At 39.7% G+C, this 23,616-nt stretch overlaps 1 protein-coding gene across 3 annotated transcripts in view; it reads left to right on the top strand.

Annotated features, from left to right (window-relative positions):
- KCTD3 (potassium channel tetramerization domain containing 3) overlaps positions 1–23,616 on the top strand; it is a 60,460-nt gene that overhangs the window by 30,473 nt on the left and 6,371 nt on the right. For all 3 annotated transcript variants that reach the window (XM_038396585.2, XM_038396582.2, XM_038396581.2), the window contains 6 exons: positions 3,275–3,390; positions 15,370–15,457; positions 15,621–15,737; positions 17,046–17,216; positions 20,776–20,931; positions 22,591–22,687. In XM_038396585.2, the coding sequence (XP_038252513.2) occupies positions 3,275–3,390; positions 15,370–15,457; positions 15,621–15,737; positions 17,046–17,216; positions 20,776–20,931; positions 22,591–22,687 (745 nt within the window). The remainder of the gene's footprint in view (positions 1–3,274; positions 3,391–15,369; positions 15,458–15,620; positions 15,738–17,045; positions 17,217–20,775; positions 20,932–22,590; positions 22,688–23,616) is intronic.

Below are 23,616 nucleotides of genomic sequence, written 5' to 3'. Positions count from 1 at the left end.
CCAAATTTACTTTAAAACATGCATTCCAAAATGAAAGATTAAGGTTTATCTTTATTCATGGATTTTTAATTTTTCTTGATGTTCACGGTTGGTATCTCAGCACTTTACAAAAATTAATGAATATTGCTTTTCAGCAGCCCTGAGAAGTGAGGAAGCATGATCCTCCTTATGACAGGTGGGGAAACTGAAGCACAGAGAGCTGAAGTGTCTTTCACAAGGTCACACACGAACTCTGTGGCAGGATGGGGAATAGAACCCAGCTCTTTCTATCCCATTTTGCAGAGCAACCAGCAGGCTAAATGTTTTTGGTGAAAGTTGCTATCATTATTCTGAACATGGGAAAACTTTGGAAAAATCAAAATGTTTATGAAAAATTCCATGTCTTAAAAAAAAAAATTGAATTTTTTTTTTATTTGAAACATTGTGGCCATCTGTATTGTGTGTGTGTGTTAGTCAATGTTATGAACTAAGTGTTCCACATTTCTGTTTTTAAATTGCTCTTATAACTCAAATGTGTGGGGTTCCCCACTTCCCCCAATTCAATTAAACTAAGCAATCCGTAACACAACAGTAAAATAGTTTTGCTGGTCTATTTCTCTTGCAGAGTCAAATGTTTGAAGCCCTGCTTTGGGATAGTGAGGCAGTAGTTTTTCCATGTCCTGTAAAAGAAACAATTTGTTGTTACAAATGCTCTTCAGAACTTGACAACACCATCCACGGAAAATTGCAAGGGCTGGCATCTCCATGATAAAGCTCTCCCAGAGGCTGTACTCCTTTCAATATTACTTATGTAGGACACCACTGCTGGATTGCTGCTATAAGCAGTGTTTTACTGAGAGGGCCCCTTAAGACAAGAACCTGTCATTACTTATACCATCGTCTTCCCTGTAGATGGCCATCAAGATTGTTGAGCCTAAGCAGGAGTGACACTTTAAATTCCTTCAGACCATTCAAGCTGTCTTCCTTGATTTCCCTGAACCTTATCCTTCTCTGGAGTAATCAATTCTGGTTGTTTCCCTTTTTTTTTTTTTTTTTTTATTATTGCCTGCTTTTGTGTGCCTGGTATTGCTGAATATAATCTGCATCAGAGATGATACCCCATGACCTGAAAAATCATTTGGCATCATAATTAAAGCACTAGTCTGTAACAAGCTTACTGACTGCCATCATCGAGCATAGTAGACTATTATTCTTTTGTTTGAAATGATATCTTGATTTTTGTCATTTGAATTTATCCAAATAAAGTTTTTTGGGGATTTCCACTGTTTAAATACTCTTCAAGAAATTTCTGTTGAGTTTTAGTAGAGGCATTTGCACAACTCTTGGAGTTATGCCACTACATTATTTATTAAAACATTTTAAGTGGCTATATAAGATCTTTGTGTAACTTACTGTAAATGTCAGTACAGTAGACAACTGTACACCGAGAAACTCCTTACTTGGCAGCGTATGTATCTTAATGAGCAGTTTTATAATGAAAGAAGATAGGTTTATGCTTACAACCCTACAGTATTTAGTGCCGAGTTACTGCTTGTCTGGTTGATCTAGCTGGCAAGCATCCTACCAAATCACCCCCAAGAAAACAAACTTGGAGAACTATGAAAACTCTTCAATGTTGATTTGCTGTGACTCTTCAAAAACAGTTTGATTTCATACTAAATGTTATAGTAAACTCATTTTAAGCTTGTCAGTCAGTACCAGTCATATTAGACCCTGAATGAGAGACTGTGGGCAGTTCTACACTTAATGCTACAGCAGCGCAGCTGCACTGCTTCAGTGAAGATGCTACTACTCCAAAGGGAGAGCTTTTCCTGTCGGCATAGTTAATCCACCTCCTGTTGACATAGTGCATCTACACTGAAGCTTAGGTTGTTATAACTGCGTTGCTCAGAGGTGTTGATTTTTCACACCCCTGAGCGACATAGTTATACCAATGTAAGTTTATGGTGTAGATTTAGCCTGAATGCCATTGTGATATCTTAGTGCCACTAGAAGAAAATAATAAGTGTTGCAGTGAAGTGAAATGAGTCAGCTGCAATATGTAGGTTGACTCAATTCCCTATTCACGTGATAACAATGAGAATTCCAAAAATTTGAACATCAAAGCTTCATCTCAGTTTTTTGTCTTTTTGAACCTCTTTTGATCTCAGTACTAGTTAACGTCCAGTAATTGAAGTAGTGATGGGTGAAAGTACCAGTAATACTCATAGTGGGTGGTGGTGAAGTGGTGAGAAATGTGTAGAAAAAAGTATTTAGACAGGACCAGTAGGTGTAAGACTTGAAAGAAGGAAAAAAATAAGGGTCTATTATTTCTATAGTACTGCTTCAAATATCCTAATTATTGGTTGAAAACTCGTATCAGGTGATATTTTTTTGAGCAAACTGTTAATTTTATTATTGAGTTGCTCATTCATGCTTGGCTGTTGTTTTTGACAGTGTTAATCTTCATTAAGCAATTGCAGTTTCTGTGATTGGCTGATCATAAAGAGATGTTTTAGACTTAGAAGCTGGGTTTACTGTGACAATTAGTCAAATGCCACCAAAAACAATTTCCAAAAGCCAAATTTCAAAAATCATGTTCATTGTAAGAGATCTTCCAGTGTATCTCGGTAAGTACATCTTTCAGAATTAGTTATAAATGTGTGTCCGTTTTCTAGTAATATAATAACCACAAGACACATCTTTCTGCAATGTAGAAAGAAGTAAAAGTGATATATTTTTCTGCTTAATTATATTTGTCTATAATAGTTCATTTAGGTACAGAGGTGTCTGCCATAGCAAAAAAAGAAGCTGGTTTGTTTTAATTTCTGATCATTATATTCGTAAAAGAATTTGTTCAAAAGACAATATCATGCATCCTTCATATCACTTTTAGTTATGTTTTTGACAATTCTTGCCAAATTTGTGTAAGCTCTTAATCATTTGTGGACAGCACTTCTGATCAGCTTTAACTGTACATTTATAAATTAGAGCTTGTTTTCAAATTAGAGCTTAGTACAGTATTTTGATCCTTCATTAGTTGGTGCTCATAAATTATTTGAGGCCTTAGGATAAAGGTGGCTATAGAGAAACAAGGAATTTATTATTATTTTGCAACATCACTTTTCCCCAAAAAGAAACACTGACTGCATCAGCAGATTACTGCATGTTGAAGTAAAAGTAGTTTAAATTCAGTATAGGTCTAAAGAGAGGAGAGAGAGATTCCATCTTTACTGTTTTTCTTTTTTTGTATTTATTCTGAAAACAAGCTTCATAGACTCTCTGTTTTTTGTAGGAGTGTTCAGTCTTGGAGTCCCTGTAGATGCCCTCTTCTTCATTGGCAACCAGCTGGTGGCTACTAGTCATACAGGGAAGGTGGGAGTGTGGAATGCTGTGACTCAGCACTGGCAGGTGTGTTGAACTGAAGCATTTTATTAATACATAGGTGTTTATCAAAAACTGATATGTTTTATGAGGAAACAAGAACAAAATCCATTTTTTTCAGATAATGCATAAATATTATTTTTCTAACATCAGCATTTTAATATTGTAAGACTCTGACTTGTGCCTATCATTTTAATATCTTTAAGCATCATGCCTTTTTAGGTATTTTGTCTCCTAGAATTTTTCAGAGTTTATCTCTATATAATACTGTTGAGCATTCCATTTCTTTATGCTCTTAAATAAAAAAAGAGAACTTTTAGGCATATAAAAATATTAAATGTCATCCATGAGTGTCTTCAGAACCTTCCTCCCTTGGCCACTACCACTGGTTTAAAAGCTTTGTTTTCCTAATGGGACCCCATGCTTGAACTCAGATATGTAGTTCCCCTAGGAAATTTAATATATTACAATGAAAAGTGGCCACAGTTCTCAGAGGAGCATATCCACAACTTCAGATACGAGTTTGCAAGTCTTTTGTGACCAAGAAAAGTATGGCACAAACTGAGACTCTTCCTTTTATAGCACTGTATATCATGCCTCAAAAGCATCTATTTTATATCTATATACATCTTAAATGTGCTGTGATTTTTTTTTATACATATTATGCATTCTGACAACAGGAATAGAAATTCTTGGATTCCAGACAAGACTGAGGGAAGAGTTTGGGCACTCATGCAAGAAACAAACCTTGTAACGCAGCCAGATGAATGTCTCCATGGTACAACGTAGGGACAGAATGTAATGAAATCCAAGAAGCTGTCTTGCAAATCTCAAGTGGCAGAATTGACCCAAGGCTCACTCCTGCAACTGCCATAGCACTAGTTGACTAAGTTCTGATTTGGCCCTTTAGCAACAATCCTGCCAATGAATAAAACAGCGCAAAAAAGGCAACCAAAGCGGCACAGTTCTTTAGTTATATAGTGAGGGCTGACCTAATATGTTTGCATCAAATGAAACAAGCTGAAAGGCCTTTTTAAAATCTAAATTAATACCATGCAAAATGCAAAAACCATTTGAAATATTTTTAAAGTAATGCTACCTTTTGATTAGGATAAAGTTTCACAAAATATGCTGGTGGAACAAGGTGAAAGGAACTGTCAACTTAGGAAAAAGAATTGGCTTCTTCATATGCCCTCTTTTGCTTCCTTCTTTATTTTCAGAGCTCATAGATAGATATGTTTACAAGACAAGAATTTGAAGTTTTTTTTTCAGTTCTGCTAGCTGAGTAACTATCAATATTCTCTCCCTCTGAAGTATGTGGATAAGTGTCCAGATTTGAACTTGCAGCTCTCTGCACTGTGCCACGTGATTTTGGTCTGGAATTTACCAGTCGTATTATAAACATCTTTTAAGACAGGTTTCAGTGGTAGCTGTGTTAGTCTGTATCTTTTACTTCATACATCTGATGAAGTGGGTTCTAGCCCACGAAAGCTTATGCCCAAATAAATTTGTTAGCCTCTAAGGTGCCACAAGGACTCCTCTTGTAAGAGGTTTTGTTAGTTACCATTCTGCATAGCAATTTAATATGGTCACTGTTCCTAGTCAGAGTCTTAAGACTTTTGTATCTCCTCAGCAGACCACTACTTGTAATAGCTGCTAGAGTCCTTGGGCTATCACAAGAATTTGGTTTAGGTTCCCTTCTGGTGTCAGTTGGATTTATTTTTAGTGAGGAAGGGAATTTTTGACAACCTTCACTATCCCTATCAAGGTGTAAAATGTTACTCCCACCCCTGACCTTGTATAATTCTGTGTCACAATTCTGAATTGCAGCTGTCTCAGAATTCTGGTTCTCCAGGGTTAGTCACACAGGCTTCTGGGACATCAAAAACAATTTGCAAATTCTGGAAATCAATAAGTTAATATACATTTATGAAACTATTAACTATACTTCCCCTCTCCCTAACAATAAATAAATCTGATCACCTACAACCATTTTGGCAGTAAAACATATTTCTTAGACTGTATTAAAGAGCTTGCTGGTAAAGCCCTTGAAAATTGCGAGAGCAAAAATAATAGGTCTAGAGACCAAAATAGGGTTCCTGAATGTAGTACTTAAATTGAAAACTGGGTAATTTTATGGCTATAGCAACAGGATTTCTCATTGAAAAGGAACAGCGAATTTTCAGAAGAGCACATAGGCTCCCAAAGATAGCATAAAGGAAAAGATCTCATAAATTAAGGAAATGAAGCAGTTTTCATAAGTAGATGCCACAGTTCGTTTCCCTTATTCTTCAGGGTGCTTTTTTTTTTTTAATTAACTAGATTTGGAACATACAATGAAGGCCTATGCAAAGACATGAGTTATTCCCTTTGGAGTTAGAAAAGGGAATGAAAATTATAATCTTGTACAATGTACTTCCACTTAGAGTGGGCATACTCTAAAATACAATGCTAGTTCTTGGGCTTTTGTAATCCCACTTCACAAACTAGAAAATGTACAATACTTTCCTCACAACCCACAGTCGTTAACACAAAAAAATCACTTAAACTTTGTGCTTCAGTAGGTTCTTGTTCTGCCTTTTTTGGGAGAGCCATTCTCAATTACATTGGGCAGGAGGGATTACGGTGTCCTGTGATCTTGGTATAAACAAAATAAATATTCCATTCTCTTACAATTCTTCAAATACTCCATTCTCTTACTTGGTATAAACACAATAAATACTTGATTCTCTTTAGTTGATACTTTCCCATCCCCTTCTTTTTGAATTGCCCATAGTTCAAGCTCTACTTTTAAGGAAGTTTTTTCTCTTCCAGCCACACTCCCTCTAGCTAAGAGAGATCCTTTATATAATTCCTCCTCAGGATGTTATAATTTTTTCTGTATCCATAATAGATTCTGGCATCTCGTTCCTGATTCTCAAAGACTGGGGCAGACTAGCTGAGGTGGCTTTCCCTAATGCTCATTCCCCAGGCAAGATTTTGATGGCATATGATATAGCAAGAAAGTTATAGGCATTAGAAATCTAGCAGTGAAAATCAGTAATGTGTAAACAGAAGATGTTGAGTTTTCAATTTTTTAAATTGACAACACTGTATTAAATTGTTCACATAAAGATCTCTGTCTGCCAAATAGTAATTCTCAGTGGCTTGTTTCTAGCCATTTATGCTAGTAAGAACTGTTGTCATGTAATTTTAGTGTTATTTCTAGATGTATCTCAAGTTCTTATCCAACAGGTAAAAATTGCTCATCATTTGGTCATTTAAGCTATGTCTACACTATGAGCTAGGTGGCTGATCCCCCTGCTTGTGTACAAATAGTCGCTTTAGCTCTCTTTGAGCTAGCGCAAGTATGAAATAGCAGCGTAGCCATGGTCGCATGGGTAGTGGCAATGGAGCTGTTCCGAATACAAACATCGAATCATAGAAAGGACCACGAGGGTCATCTAGTCCAGGGGTTCTCAAACTTCATTGCACCGTGACCCCCTTCTAATAACAAAGTTATTACATGACCCCAGGAGGGGGCTGGAGCCCAAGCCCCACCGCCTTGGGTGAGGGGAGAAGGGGCCACAGCCTGAGCCCCGCCGCCTTGGGTTGGGGTGGATCTCGGGCTTGGGTTTCAGCTTCAGCTTTGTGTCCCAGCAAGTCTAATGCTGGCCATGGCAACCCCATTAAAATAGGGTCATGATCCACTTTGGGGTCCCGACTCACAGTTTGAGAACCACTGATCTAGTTTAACCCCCACCAAGATGCAGGATTTGTTATGTCTAAACCATCCAAGACAGATGGCTATCCAGCCTCCTTTTGAAAACCTCCAGTGTAGGAGCTTCCACAACCTCCTAGGCAGTCTGTTCCATTGTCCTACTGTTCTTACACTTAGGAAGCTTTTACAGAGACTTAATCTAAATGGCCTATGCTGTAGTTTGAACCCATTGCCTCTTGTCTTGCCCTCTATGGCAAGAGAGAACAACTTTTCTCCATCTTATCGCAGCCTTTCAAGTATCTGAAGACTGCTATCCTGTCGTCCCCCCCTCCACCTTATTTCCTCTTTTGCAAACTTAACATACCCAGTTCCTTCAGCCTTTGCTCTCAAATGGCTTGCTTTCCATCCCTTTGATCATCTTTGTCGCTTGCCTCTGGATCCTTTCCAGTTTCTGTACGTTGGTGAGCAAAAATGGACACAGTACTCCAGCTGAAACCAGTGGGTATGTACTCGGCACAGCCCAGCTGTCCGTCCACTGCCCCTACCCTTGCTACCACAGCCACTTTGTTAGTTATACTCACTAGTGTGTGACTGTGTATATATGAACAGGGAAATAACACCCCTAACTCGTAGTGTAGACATAGCCTTAGGCAGTTGGCAGAGAATCCAGCTGTGCTATAAAAGGATGAATTTGACCAAATCAAAAATTGCCAGGGTCTGAAGTGTGTTGCTTTTTGTGGTCAATCCAAGTTGAGGAAAAACACAAGTGTCTGTTGCATAGGAGCACCGAAAAATGTGGCAGTGCTGCTGTCTCACAAACAAGATCATAAAGAATGAATTTTACTCTGCGTGGTTTATTATAGGTCCCAGTAAGTTGAGTTCTTTGGACCTTTTGAAAGTCTCCTCATGATTTCTGTTTTAATCAGCTTCATACGTGGTTTTATAGAGGTCACAAATTTGTCCTTCAGTGTTGTGTGTGTGTGTGTGTGTGTGTGTGTGTGTTTTCTCAAAAAAAGAAAAGGAGTACTTGTGGCACCTTAGAGACTAACAAATTTATTAGAGCATAAGCTTTCGTGAGCTACAGCTCACTTCATCGGATGCATTTGGTGGAAAAAACAGAGGAGAGATTTATATATACACACACAGAGAACATGAAACAATGGGTTTATCATACACACTGTAAGGAGAGTGATCACTTAAGATAAGCCATCACCAGCAGCAGGGGGGGGAAAGGAGGAAAACCTTTCATGGTGACAAGCAAGGTAGGCTAATTCCAGCAGTTAACAAGAATATCAGAGGAACAGTGGGGGGTAGGGTGGGAGGGAGAAATACCATGGGGAAATAGGTTTCAGAGTAGCAGCCGTGTTAGTCTGTATTCGCAAAAAGAAACGGAGTACTTGTGGCACCTTAGAGACTAACAAATTTATTAGAGCATAAGCTTTCGTGAGCTACTGCTCACTTCCGATGAAGTGAGCTGTAGCTCACGAAAGCTTATGCTCTAATAAATTTGTTAGTCTCTAAGGTGCCACAAGTACTCCTTTTCTTCATGGGGAAATAGTTTTACTTTGTGTCATGACTCATCCATTCCCAGTCTCTATTCAAGCCTAAGTTAATTGTATCCAGTTTGCAAATTAATTCCAATTCAGCAGTCTCTCGTTGGAGTCTGTTTTTGAAGCTTTTTTGTTGAAGTATAGCCACTCTTAGGTCTGTGATCGAGTGACCAGAGAGATTGAAGTGTTCTCCAACTGGTTTTTGAATGTTATAATTCTTGACGTCTGATTTGTGTCCATTCATTCTTTTACGTAGAGACTGTCCAGTTTGGCCAATGTACATGGCAGAGGGGCATTGCTGGCACATGATGGCATATATCACATTGGTAGATGCGCAGGTGAACGAGCCTCTGATAGTGTGGCTGATGTGATTAGGCCCTATGATGGTATCCCCTGAATAGATATGTGGACAGAGTTGGCAACGGGCTTTGTTGCAAGGATAGGTTCCTGGGTTAGTGGTTCTGTTGTGTGGTGTGTGGTTGCTGGTGAGTATTTGCTTCAGATTGGGGGGCTGTCTGTAAGCAAGGACTGGTCTGTCTCCCAAGATCTGTGAGAGTGATGGGTCGTCCTTCAGGATAGGTTGTAGATCCTTGATGATGCGTTGGAGAGGTTTTAGTTGGGGGCTGAAGGTGATGGCTAGTTCTGTTATTTTCTTTGTTGGGCCTGTCCTGTAGTAGGTGACTTCTGGGTACTCTTCTGGCTCTGTCAATCTGTTTCTTCACTTCAGCAGGTGGGTATTGTAGTTGTAGGAATGCATGATAGAGATCTTGTAGTGTTTGTCTCTGTCTGAGGGGTTGGAGCAAATGCGGTTATATCGTAGCGCTTGGCTGTAGACAATGGATCGAGTGGTATGATCTGGATGAAAGCTAGAGGCATGTAGGTAGGAATAGCGGTCAGTAGGTTTCCGATATAGGGTGGTGTTTGTGACCATCGCTTATTAGCACCGTAGTGTCCAGGAAGTGGATCTCTTGTGTGGACTGGTCCAGGCTGAGGTTGATGGTGGGATGGAAATTGTTGAAATCATGGTGGAATTCCTCATGAGCTTCTTTTCCATGGGTCCAGATGATGAAGATGTCATCAATGTAGCGCAAGTAGAGTAGGGGCATTAGGGGATGAGAGCTGAGGAAGCGTTGTTCTAAGTCAGCCATAAAAATGTTGGCATACTGTGGGGCCATGCGGGTACCCATCGCAGTGCCGCTGATTTGAAGGTATACATTGTCACCAAATGTGAAATAGTTATGGGTCAGGACAAAGTCACAAAGTTCAGCCACCAGGTTAGCCGTGATAGTATCGGGGATACTGTTCCTGACGGCTTGTAGTCCATCTTTGTGTGGAATGTTGGTGTAGAGGGCTTCTACATCCATAGTGGCTAGGATGGTGTTTTTAGGAAGATCACCAATGGACTGTAGTTTCCTCAGGAAGTCAGTGGTGTCTCGAAGATAGCTGGGAGTGCTGGTAACGAAGGGCCTGAGGAGGGAGTCTACATAGCCAGACAATCCTGCTGTCAGGTTGCCAATGCCAGAGATGATGGGGCGTCCAGGATTTCCAGGTTTATGGATCTTGGGTAGCAGATAGAATACCCCAGGTCATTCCATTACTTAGTATGACTTCCCACCCCTGTGCGCAGCTAATGGAAAGAACCTATAGTAAGCTTACTATAGATATCATGCTAATTTGTGGTATTCCTGAGTTTAATGGAGTTCCACCCATTCTTGCTTCCAGAGGTAGCCATCAAAATTCAATTTTATTAGAATGTAGACTAGAGCAAAAGTCTGTACAACAGATGATAGTACCTAGCTCTTTTATTGCACTTTTCATCAGTAGATCTCAAAGCATATTATAACAAATGTTTCCTTCTATAGCTGATTTGCTTGGATAAATAGAATGAAATGATGAGAAAATAGTATAACCACTAAAATACCTAATATTTTTATCTGCCAGGACCTAATGGACGAGTTAGGGCATTGAAGACTCACTGGCAGCGCTTTAACGTGACTTGTGTAGTCACGCTCTAAAAAACCCACTTCCACAGGGGGAATAGCTACCAGTGCTGGGGCACTGTCTACACTATTTTTTTCACACCCCTGAGTGAGAAAGTTGCAGCACTGTAAAGTGCCAGTGTAGACAAGTCCTTAGTCTGCAACTTTTTCAGAAGCTTGAAGATTTGCATTTGTGTATCTTGCTGCATTGTGCATTCTAGTAAACATAATAGAGAATTTAGCACTTAGCAGGCCATGTTCTCAGCTCAAATTGGCATAGCTTCATTGAGGTAATACACTTTTTCAACAACAATCCTAATATTTACCACTTCACAGTGTAATTCAAATGCTAATTTATTCTCACACCATTTAATCCTTTCTGTCCCAACACATGACCACTTCTCCATGCCCTCATCATCTCTTGCCTTGTTTACTGTAACTCCCTTTCTTGTTTATGCTAGGGAATTTTTACTGAAAATTCATATTGTTTGCACCAGTATTGGCAGCAAAAGGAGGGCTAATATAGTTCTATTATAGGGCCTTTGGCAGTCCTTTCCAGCACCACGTTTTTGGCAGGTTTAGTTGACACAGAGCTGACACATTGCCAATCTCAGTCACATACTCTAGGACTCACAACATGGCCAAAAAGATGCAATTGAATTGGTGTTAGTTGTGATGGGAATTGGTTGTAAATGGGCCTTAGTGTAGACCAGACGCAGAATGTAATAAAGATGACACCGAGGAGACCTGGTAAGATTCAGCCCTGCCCCTGGTTTCTCACTTGGTTACAGGAGATTATACTCCTGTCACATAGCAGCAGGGCCTGTATCCATTGACTCTGTTGGTTACTGCTACGGTTTTCCCTCCATCTTATTTTTATTTAAATGTTTAATGCAGGGGTCGGCAACCTTCAGCACGCAACCCATCAGGGTAATCTGCTGGCGGGCCGTGAGACATTTTGTTTATGTTGACCGTCCGCGGGCACAGCTCCCAGTGGCTGTGGTTTGCCGTTCCCGGACAATGGGTTCCTGTAGCTCCCATTGGCCAGGAACAGCGAACAGCGGCCACTGGGAGCTGCAAGGGGCCGTGCCTAAGGACGGTCAACATACAAATGTCTCACAGCCCGCCAGTGGATTACCTTGATGGGCCACGTTCCACAGCTTGCTATCCCTTAGTCTAATGCAAATAAAAAACCCGCACAAGTTAACAGACTCATCTTGGTTGGAGGTCAGAGAAAGCAACCTGAGAGATGACAGGAGTATTCTGCCCCACATAGGACATTTGTCCGTAATTACAGTTTCTGAATCTCAGTTGTCTTCTAAACACACACTTCTCCTTCCCCAAACAGTTCCTTCTGTTGTGGCCTGTTTTGCTCCTCAGATGGATTCTCTGTGTGGAGCCTGTTTTTCTTTATAGTATCAGGGTATGTGCTATTTCTATCTGTGCACAAGCACCGTTAGTAGCATTCTGAAAGTCCTCAGGAAACAGCCGGTGTCTTCCTTTAGGTTCTTTAGATGTCTTCTCATTTTTTGCAGGGATATTGTACAGAGATGATTATGTTAGGTGGTTTAGGTGTTACCTTGACAAGTTGCCACCCACTTTCTCATGGAACTGTTACTCTCTTCCACTTGCAATAGTGGTAACTGCTTCGTGTCTTGTAGTAATATATCTTCTGTTCTAGGCTTTTCACATACAATCCTGTAGACTCATAGAGAGCACCTCAGGGTAATTGTGTTTGGCTTGATAAGCTTGTTGGAACTAAAGGTTTTTTTGTCCTTCTGTTCTTAAATACCCAAACCTAGAAGACTAATGAACCATTATGAAGGTGTGTTGCAGTATTCTAAGAATTCCAAGTATGGAATCATGGGCTTTTAAAAATCAAGTTCTTTGTGGTGATTCTTTTGCTATCTCATTTTACTGTGTGTAGTAAGAATTTGACATGGTGCACTTCAACTAATCCTGTGAAAGAATTGTCTAAATGAGTTGCTATTCTTGACATTGTTGCTCAGTTTTCTTGTGCAGTAGCTCAATAGTAAAACATCTATTAGGTTATTATATTGGCACTCATCATAGTAATATCTGAGCACCTTCCAAGAATAAAACTGAAACCTAGCTCAGATACTGTGCATCATACTGGTGAAGGAAAGCAAAAAAAGGGAATGATCGCTTAAACTAAATAAAATAAACCCATCCCTTTAACTCTGGCAGTCTGTACTGAGAAAGGTTTCAGAGTAGCAGCTGTGTTAGTCTGTATTCGCAAAAAGAAAAGGAGGACTTGTGGCACCTTAGAGACTAACAAATTTATTAGAGCATAAGCTTTCGTGAGCTACAGCTCACTTCATTGGATGCATTCAGTGGAAAATACAGTGAGGAGATTTATATACACAGAGAACATGAAACAATGGGTATTACCATACACACTGTAACCAGAGTGATCACTTAAGGTGAGCGATTATCAGCAGGAGAGCTGGGGAGAGTGGGGGAGAAACCTTTTGTAGTGATGATCAAGGTGGGCCATTTCCAGCAGTTGACAAGAACATCTGAGGAACAGTGGGGGAGGGGGGGAAATCAGCGGCACTGCTATGGGTATCCGCATGGCCCCACAGTATGCCAACATTTTTATGGCTGACTTAGAACAACGCTTCCTCAGCTCTCGTCCCCCTAATGCCCCTACTCTACTTGCGCTACATTGATGACATCTCCATCATCTGGACCCATGGAAAAGAAGCTCATGAGGAATTCCACCATGATTTCAACAATTTCCATCCCACCACCAACCTCAGCCTGGACCAGTCCACACAAGAGATCCACTTCCTGGACACTACAGTGCTAATAAGCGACGGTCACATAAACACCACCCTATACCGGAAACTTACTGACCGCTATTTCTACCTACATGCCTCCAGCTTTCATCCAGACCACACCACACGATCCATTGTCTACAGCCAAGCTCTACGATACAACTGCATTTGCTCCAACCCCTCAGAAAGAGACAAACACTACAAGATCTCTATCAAGCATTCTTACAACTACAGTACCCACCTGCTGAAGTGAAGAAACAGATTGACAGAACCAGAAGAGTACGCAGAAGTCACCTACTACAGGACAGGCCCAACAAAGAAAATAACAGAACGCCACTAGCCATCACCTTCAGCCCCCAACTAAAATCTCTCCAACGCATCATCAAGGATCTACAGCCTATCCTGAAGGACGACCCATCACTCTCACAGATCTTGGGAGACAGGCCAGTCCTTGCTTACAGACAGTCCCCCAGTCTGAAGCAAATACTCACCAGCAACCACGTAACAGAACCACTAACCCAGGAATCTATCCTTGCAACAGAGCCCGTTGCCAACTGTGTACGCATATCTATTCAGGGGACACCATTATAGGGTCTAATCACATCAGCCACACCATCAGAGGCTCATTCACCTGCACATCTACCAATGTGATATATGCCATCATGTTCCAGCAATGCCCCTCTGCCATGTACATTGGTCAAACTGGACAGTCTCTACGTAAACGAATAAGTGGACACAAATCAGACGTCAAGAATTTTATAACTTTCAAAAACCAGTTGGAGAACGCTTCAGTCTCTCTGCTCACTCAATTACAGACCTAAAAGTGGCAGTACTTCAACAAAAAAACTTTACAAATCGACTCCGAGAGACTGCTAAATTGGAATTAATTTGCAAACTGGATACAATTAATTTAGGCTTGAATAGAGACTGGGAGTGGATGGGTCATTGCACAAACTATTTCCCCATGTTTATACCCCCCCCCCCCCCCCCCCCCGGAAGTTCTTGTCAACTGCTGGAAATAGCCCACCTTGATTATCACTACAAAAGGTTTCCCTTTTGTGGTGATATAGCTGATGTATTCTGTTTCTGCATAGGGATCTCAGGCAAAGGAGACATTCTTTCGGCCTCAGACTCAGGAACAACACCCTTCGTAGTTCTGACTCTGCATGGGACTGGACCCCAATGGGTTCTTGGAACGCAAGAGATCCCCTTTCATTCCCTTGAGCGCCCTTTGTGGGGCTAAGAAATGACTGAAACATGGGAGTTAGAGGAGACCAGTTTTTTCTTCCATAGATCACTTGACAGAGAGGCCCTTTCTCAACATTGCTGCTGGTGGAGAGTCTGCTAGGCAGGAGTTTCCACAGGGCGGGAAAGGAGAAGGGATAGGCTCAAATGCACTTGGAATGGTTGCTCTTGAATTTATTCATTCTCCCTTGCTAAAAATCATCAGGAAGACAGGGAAAGAAAATCTGTTATGTGGATTTTAAAATATTTATACATATAATATAAAAAGTTAAGATGTACTATTTAAACTAGCAGAAATTTGAATTTTTGAAAATAGTTAATGTTGGTATTTTCCCTTTTGACGGTATTATAATGCTGAATAATAATTACAGCTTCTAGTTGCCATGTGTCTCTCTGTGTCCATATGTGCATATTTAAGGTGGGATTTTCAGAAACACTCAGTGCTGGCTTAACTCTACCCCATTGAACTCAATGGTAAAACTCCCACTGATTTCAGGTGGAGAAGAGTTTAGGCATATGGTGAGAGCTTGTACCTGGGGCAGTGGTGAGAAGGGTTTTTTTTTGTTTTGTTTTTTAAATAGTGGTATGATGCTCCACACAGCATAAGAATCAAAATGATTTTTTTAAAACAAAATATTATAACAGCAAAGAAAATTGCAAATAAACTTACATTTAGAATTTGAAAGAAAATGGTGAACTAATATTTTATATTTCATTTACTGTTGTACTAGGTTCAGGATGTTGTCCCTATCACCAGCTACGATACTGCTGGATCGTTCCTACTGCTGGGCTGTAACAATGGCTCTATATATTACATCGGTAAGAACAGAAAGAACAAAATTAAGATTAATGTTCAATTTTGTTAAAATAATTATTCCTAACAGGAATATTATCTCTTGTTCATAAATGTAATCATTATTATGAACTGACTTTAAATTTCTGCTGTTTTTTATTTGGATATCACTTATATTTTTTTATGCAGATATGCAGAAGTTTCCCTTGCGAATGAAGGATAATGATCTTCTGGTGACAGAACTTTATCATGATCCCTCCAATGATGCCATTACAGCACTCAGTGTCTACCTCACACCCAAGACAAGTTTGTATCATGCATCATTTACATTCCCTTAAAACTCATTGCACATAGAGGCTTCACTTTCATATTTTAAAAGTATTTTAGATTTCTAACGGCAGTAGCACTGATAAGGCTACTTAAGGATTGTGTGCTATATTCCATTATAAAACCGTTATCAGTGTTTAATCGTCATTTTCATTAGTCTTAAAATTGGTGTACAGACTGTCAACCTGGGCATGAATTTAATTTTAAAAAATATTTTAGAAAGGATATACTATGGTTTGGAATGACAGATAGTATTGGTTTGGATTAAGTTGCATTCCGAAACTTCTTTAGGAAGATATTCACAGCACCTTATTCTATACTTTAACCAGTTTTGTTAGTCCTTCGCTTTCAAAAACACCAAAACTCTTATCAGTTTGGTCCTTGTGCTATGTGACAAGGTGGTCACAGTCTTAGGTGTCCTGCTCCAGTTTGGTCAGACTGTGCCAAAGTTGCTTGCACCCAAGCATTAAAGGGCATTAAGAGACCTTCAAGAAAATGGGTTCAGATCAGAGTTCCCACTATTAGTCTTGACAGCTTGACACTTCTGATCTTGTGTGTTCTGAGCAGATGGAGTGATCCCCAGCCTTAAGGAAGAATAAAAGGTATAATGGAACAGTGTAGACATAATGGTGTTTTACTGAAAAATAATGCTACATCACTGATAAACTTCATTCAAGTTCCTGGCCCATACTTCACCCTTTCATGAACTGTCATCACCATTTGGAGATAAAGCAAAAACCACAAAACTAACTCTGATATATGAAAGTTAGTACTTTTAAACGTGAGATGTAGATATTTTTTCAGATGAAGATATAAGCATTTAATCAAATTCATTAATTTTTTTGTTTCTTTCCCATACCACCTGTATTGTTAAATACAGCATTTTTTCTTCCTTAATATAATTGTCTCCCCCCCACAAGGAGAAGTAAATCTTGCAAGACAGGTGCTAGTCTCTGTATTTCTAAACTCTAAAAAGCACTGAAATGCCTCTTTGGGGCCACAGGCAAGGAACTGGAGTATAGTATGTGTGTTGGGATTTGCTTGGTTTCTTCCCTCATATCCTTTTTGTTTTGTTTTGTTTTGGGGACTGCAGGATGCACTGGGGTATACTGCACAACAGTAGATAGCAAATACTTGCAGAGTAGGTAAAATTATTATAACCCTTTTTAGAATATTTGTGCTGAAATAAGTAGCTATTCAGTGTTACCGATCTGCTGATGTAACTTTTTTCTCCCTTTGAGGAATGGTGGTTGGTTTAAAACATCTCAATGTTTGTGCCTTTTGTAGGTGTAAGTGGTAATTGGATTGAGATTGCATATGGCACCAGCTCTGGAGCAGTAAGAGTGATTGTACAGCACCCTGAAACAGTTGGGTCAGGCCCTCAACTTTTTCAGACCTTTACAGTTCATCGAAGTCCTGTTACAAAGATCATGCTGTCTGAGAAACACCTTGTGTCAGGTGAACTTATTTGTATGTACAGATGCACGTGTGTCACTCATTCTCCCTTTCCTATTTCTTCTAATGTTCATGCTCCTTGTCTCTCCCTTTCTTGAAATCCCATCCTTTGGAATTACTAAACATGGTAGATTATGTACAGAACAACATATTAAGAAAAAAAAACTTCTAAAAAGATTAATGGCATTGCAAACTTACTTGAGGAGATGTCCGTTAATTATACTACTGTTACAATACATCTCATTTTAACATCTGCATACAATAAGAATTGGGTTAAAATGATCTATATGCTTGTCCTAATCTTGGTCTTTATAAGATGTTTAATATTTATACAATATATTGTATTCCATTTGCAACAATTCATGATAAGCTTGTTCCAGAAAAACAATAAAATATCTAATAAAATATACTAATTTCTGAAACCAGCAATAAAATATGGGTTAAATTAACCTAATTCTCTGCATATACCAGTCTGTTATCAGAACCAACAGTTGTGCATATAGCTGTAAATTTCCAGTTAAGTAAATTGGGTGGAGGTATCTTGCATGTGGACAGAGAATCATAAAATAGATTGATTCTTGTGCATTTCAGATCTTCTTCATAACACTGTCTAACAAAGTGGGTTATTTTTGCATTGAATATGATTAATTTTTTTTTAAAGAAATGGAAGAAAATAAGAAATTGTTTAAATGAATTCCCGAGTGGGTTTTTGTGTGTGTGTGTGTGTGTGTGTGTGTGTGTGTGTGCGCGCGCAAATCCTTGCTGTAAATGCAATAAATGTCTTTATTTGAATATGCTCACATTCAGATAAACTCAAATTTAATTGAATATGTGACTGAAATAAATGTTTTAATTTGTTTTAACGGTCAGTGCATACAAGGCTACAGCAGCGTGTAGAGTACAAATATTTTACACCCAGCTAGCACAGGTATAAATAGCAGTGCAGATGGTGAGACGTGGCTTAGGCCAATAGAACAGACTGCCTTATATGCCAGAACCCCAGGGTATATACGCTGCACAGATCTCTACATGTCTAAACAGTGCCCCCTACATTTACATTTTTTACTGTTTTTAGCAGTGTAGTGTCTGCTGCTGGAGCTTTTCCCTGTTGCAGTGAAAGGCTCTGGCAGTGTGGAGGCAGCAGGGAAAGGAGTCTTTCTCCGTTGCCTCCCCATGCTGGAGTCTTTCTTTGCCACAGTGAAAGACTCCAGCAGCAGGGAGCCTTTCCCTTCCACTGGAGCCTTTCACTGTGGCATGTAGCTACAGATGTAGTGTTTGTACTCTGCACGCTACTGTAAGTGTAGATTTAGCCCAAGATGCATGATCTTGAATACATAATTTTGAAACATTATAACTTCATGTGTTAAAATAATTTGTGGTACGTAGGTTTAATTGGATTTTAAAGCCAGAAGGGACCGTTATGGTCATCTAGCCTAACTTCCTGTATAACGCAAGCCAGAGACTCTCACCCAGTAATTCATAACAATTGTGTAAGTGACACTGTGGAGTTCAGTAATTTGAACTTGAACTAGAGCTTCTTTCAGAGAGACAGACATCCAGTTTGGATTTAAAGGCTCCAAGTGATGGAGAATTTACCATTTCTATCAGCAAGCTGTTCCAGTGACTGTTGCTCTGTTGTCAGTTGTTTAATTCTGAGATGCATTTATGCTTGAGATGGTTTGTTTATGAGAAAAGCAAGTGTGTGTGATGAGGTGGGTGAGTTAATATCTTTTATTTATTCCTGGGGGAATTCTACACACAATATTTTAAAATTCTGCATATTTTATTTGTCAAAATAACGCAATATATTTACCTCAGTCTCACTTATTTTGGTAATTTATTTCAAAATACCTGTCAGCAAGTATGCCTGTAACAGTACAGACAACAAAAAAAGATTCCCCCGGGAGTAGTGAGTTTAAGAAACCCCTACAACAACCTGTTCCAGTTTCTCTGTCATGCTTTTGTCAGGCACCTCAGGCTGGGTGTATCACACGTACCAGCTGGGCACATCTTGGAGGAAAAATCTGTCTTTTAGTCAATTCTTGTTTTTTTTTTGCCCTGCCCCCGTAGGGTTACCATATTTAAAGTTCCCAAATAGAGGACACTACTGGGGGGGGAAGGGATGTGTGAACTGAGAGGGGCTGTTTAGGGGGTGCTGGAGGGGTGTGTGTGTGTGTGTGTGTGTGTGTGTGTGTGTGTGTACTGGGAGAGGATGTTTGGGAGATGCTGGAGGGGCTGTGCGGGGGGGGCCCCCCCGGCTCACACCTGCACCCCCATAGCCTAGCCATGGGGCCAGACACATGCGCCCTCTTCCCCCAAAGCCCAGCTGCAGACTCCACTCTGCGCAGCTTCATTACTGTCCCATCGGGCAATAACGACCCGTACCTACTGTTAGTTGGGGGCACAATTTTAAGATTTGGTTGCCCCTGGAACAACTTGAGTCATACCCCCCTCACCCTCAGTCTCCCCTCCTGGAAAGCAGCGGCTCTTTCCTGCAGCTCTGGCAGCTGCTGCGCAGGGAGGGGGCCTGGCTGCACCATGTGACTGAAGGGGGCTGGCAAACCTGGAACCGCAGTCTCCCTGTGTCTGTAGGTGAACTAGGGGCTGGGCTCTGTCAGGTCCTAGCAGCCCCTAATGGCAGTCAGCAGTGCCAATTCTGCGGGGAAAAACAAAATTCTCCACAAATTCTGCTTTCTGCAGTATTCCCCCAGGAGAATTTATTGGACCAACTTCTCTTGGTGAGAGGGACAAGCTTTTGAGCTACATAATATTACCTCGCCCACCTTGTCTCTCTAATATCATGGGACTGACTTGGCTACAACAACACTGTGTGTGTGTGTGTGAGTGAGAGAGAGAGAGAGACTGCAACAACAGTAAGATGTAACACCTTCACGTGTTTAAACCTTACAACAGCACTGCAGGATAGGTAAACGGTTGATGATATTCCTACTTTTGTAGATGGGAAAACCAAGGCAGAAAAGCTCCGTGACTTGTATAATCCATAGCCAAAACTATTATCAGAGTTAGAAATCAGGAGTTGTACAGTATACACATTATGCATATGACCCACTTTTCAAATGTTTGTAACTTTTACAGTCCAAATTTATTCAGAATGTATAGCTGCTTTTAAGGCTTTCGTAAGCATTTTGATTCAGAAAACCAAATAAGTAATTTTAACTATTGATGACCACAATTTCCTCTCATTTTGTTATCGCAGTTGATTGAATGCATTTTATTGAGCTTGCTCAGAAGTTAATGTTTTTTTTTTTTAATTACTGAGGGTATGTCTACACAGCAAAGAAAAACTCTTGCAGGGTCCTAGAGCCTGGGCTCCAGCCTGAACCTGGAAGTCTACATAGCAGTAAAACAGCCCAAGCCTGAGTCGGCTAGCACAGGCCAGCCGCGGATGTCTAGTTGCTGTGTAGACATACTCTGAGAGACCAGATAATTTTAATGACATCCTAAATGTTAAGGCTTATAAATTAAAATGTGTTTTAAAAACAGTCTTTCATCTCTCATGAATATTCCGATGTTTGTTTTTTTTGTTTTCTTTTCTGTCTAGTTTGTGCTGACAACAACCACGTTCGGACATGGACAGTGACTCGATTCAGAGGAATGATTTCCACACAGCCAGGGTCTACTCCCTTAGCTTCATTCAAAATCTTGTCCTTGGAGGAAACAGAAAGCCATGGTAGTTACTCTTCTGGAAATGACATAGGTAGGCAAAATGTTTTTCCATTACTTCGTACTGGACTTTTGGAGGGCTACTGCGCTCTTGAAGGTTCATTGGAGGCATTTAGCCTGATTCTGCTCTTGCTTCACATTCATGTGACTCCATTGACATCAGGTGTGTGAGTCTGATTTACACCAGAGTAATTACAGCATAATCAGTTTGCATTTTGATAATACTGTAGCATGTCTATAATATTCCTGTTTGAAAACTGATTCCAGCTAGAGTTAATTTGATTTGTCTTTACAATACTGGGCAAAATGGTTTCCCAGAGGGACCCATTTAAGAGGAGTTGTGCCTTGTGATTCCTATAAATTACCTAGAATCTGTTGGTTACCTAATGTGCCCTTTTTGATAGTATTTTTATAGAGAGAGATAACAAGATGGAGATTATGAAAAAATATATTAGAACTGATTTGCATGAGATTTTTGGGTTTGTTTCACAATGTGCTATCACATTTTATAAATTAGACACGTGCATAATCTTAATTTTTGTTTAATATTTAACATTATACTCGTAGTACATTTCAAAACTACATTGAAACTGTCGCAAAACCAACAGAACTGTGAAAACCCTAAGTAAAGACCAACATTGCACCTGCTGGTGCATGATGCTCTTTACAGAACACTCAATGGGTAGGCAGGTAGCAAACTGAAAAGCCATCTCATTTGTTTTTTTTAAATCCATCAAAAGGTTCTCGTTATATTCCTAAACTGTGCTTTCTGAGGCAAGGACTGACTTTTATTTATACAGCACCTAACACACTAGAACTTTGATCCTCGATTGAGGCTTCCAGGTACTCCTGTAATGCATATACTGATAACAATTTGCTCTTAACTTTTTACGGTGTTGTTATTGTAGGGTCTTGGACTAGTGCAAAATGTTACATATGGAGATGCCATCTGCTTTCAAGAGCAAGTTTCCCTTGGTTGTTTCCTGTTAAGACGTTTAGAGGCCTCCTCCCCCCATCCCGAAAAGAAAAAAGTGATGGGTGATCTGTTAGTAATTGAATTAAGGCCTCCAACCTCTTTTGCAGGGGCTACCAAACAGCTGTAAAGAACTTTTCAGTCACTATGGGTCTGATTTTTTTCCACAGTTTTATCAAGCACCTACATCTCCGCTTGACATTAGAGGGAGGTGCAGGTGCTCAGCAATAATGAAAAATCAGACCTTAGAAAACTTGGTCACGTTAGTGACCAAGAGGTGATAGACCCGATATTCTATTTCATATCCCATAAATATTTTCTTGCAGAACATCATAACTTAACCCTTTATATTAGAGTAATGGAAAATTACACAGCTATGGGTTTATTTTTTGTTTTAAAAAAACCAAAAATGCATCAAATTGATTGGACAGTCTAAAGTGAACATCTTCCTTGGTAGTTCAGTATTACTCAAAATAATTGGGTAACCCTTCAGTTTTGGTTTTTCATTGTGACTTGTCAGTAATTACACATCACAATGCAAAAGTAGTGTGGTGTTTTGCTAAACTAGAAATCAATGTAGATTCCTGGTTCCTTTAATCAGACTGAATCTGTGTGAATACTTTTTATTTCTAGACAGGGTAGGAATGGTTAAATTTTTTTCCAATAACTTTTTGGAGTAATGTGTTTTTGAAATACTTTAGTTTCTCTTTCTAACTACAGGACCATTTGGAGAGCGTGATGATCAACAAGTATTCATCCAAAAAGTTGTTCCCGTCACTAATAAACTCTTTGTCAGGTTGTCTTCTACTGGGAAAAGGTAAAAGCACTAGTAATCTGTTGCATCTCTGATAAAATCTACTTATTGTACATATCCAAGAGCTGACACTAAGATAGTTGGCTCTGATACTTGTGCTAGCAAGTCAAAGCGCACAGATGCTGTATAGAACTCATTTCTCACTTATTCATTTGATGTGGGTATCTGACTAGTATAATCACTTTAATGTAAACATACAGTTGCTCTGCTCTAGTTTAATTATCAATACCAACAATAAGTGGTGTCTGGTTTTGCTTTTACTTCAACAGAAAAAACTCTTAAGAAAGAGTAATTTCAAAAAAAGCATAGAAAGTGTAATTGTCAGATGTCTAAAGGCACCTTAAAAAATTGTTTAAACCCTTTTGGCTTTGCTTTTACTACACAGTGTATTGCTTGAAAAAGGCCTTGAAGAGTTCTTGGATAGATAATCTCAATAGACTTTTTGCTTCAGTACTCCCAGTCCTCATTCACTGGGCAAAATGGGGAACTGGCAGTCAGGACCCCGCTGGGTTATCTTTCTGGCATTGCTACTAGCTCACTGTGACGTTGGCCTAGTGAAGGTGTTTCTCTTTACCTATATGTAAAATGGATGTACTCTACCTTCCAGGGATATTATGAGACTTAATAAATATTTGAAAAGTGCTGATTAGCATTGGATGAAAGGGGCTACATAAGGATAAAAAAAATCAATTTGGGTTTCACTTGTAGCGTAACAATAAAATTGTGCTTTTCAAGTTAAATGCAAGCTGGCTGCAGGCAAACTGAGTGTACTCTTTTAATGAATGCTTAATTATGTTTCTGATTTTAGAGCTGTCTTCTGTTCTTCCATATGTTGGTGTGTATTTCTGCCTTTCATTAAAAAACTGATCCTGTGCTTGCTTTTAGTTTTAAAATAAATGAAAGCCAAAGCTGGTATGGCAGTCGCTAACATG

Source organism: Dermochelys coriacea, chromosome 3 (genome assembly GCF_009764565.3).
Source record: "Dermochelys coriacea isolate rDerCor1 chromosome 3, rDerCor1.pri.v4, whole genome shotgun sequence".
NCBI lineage: Eukaryota > Metazoa > Chordata > Testudines > Dermochelyidae > Dermochelys > Dermochelys coriacea.
This window is presented reverse-complemented; position numbering and strand designations above follow the sequence as displayed.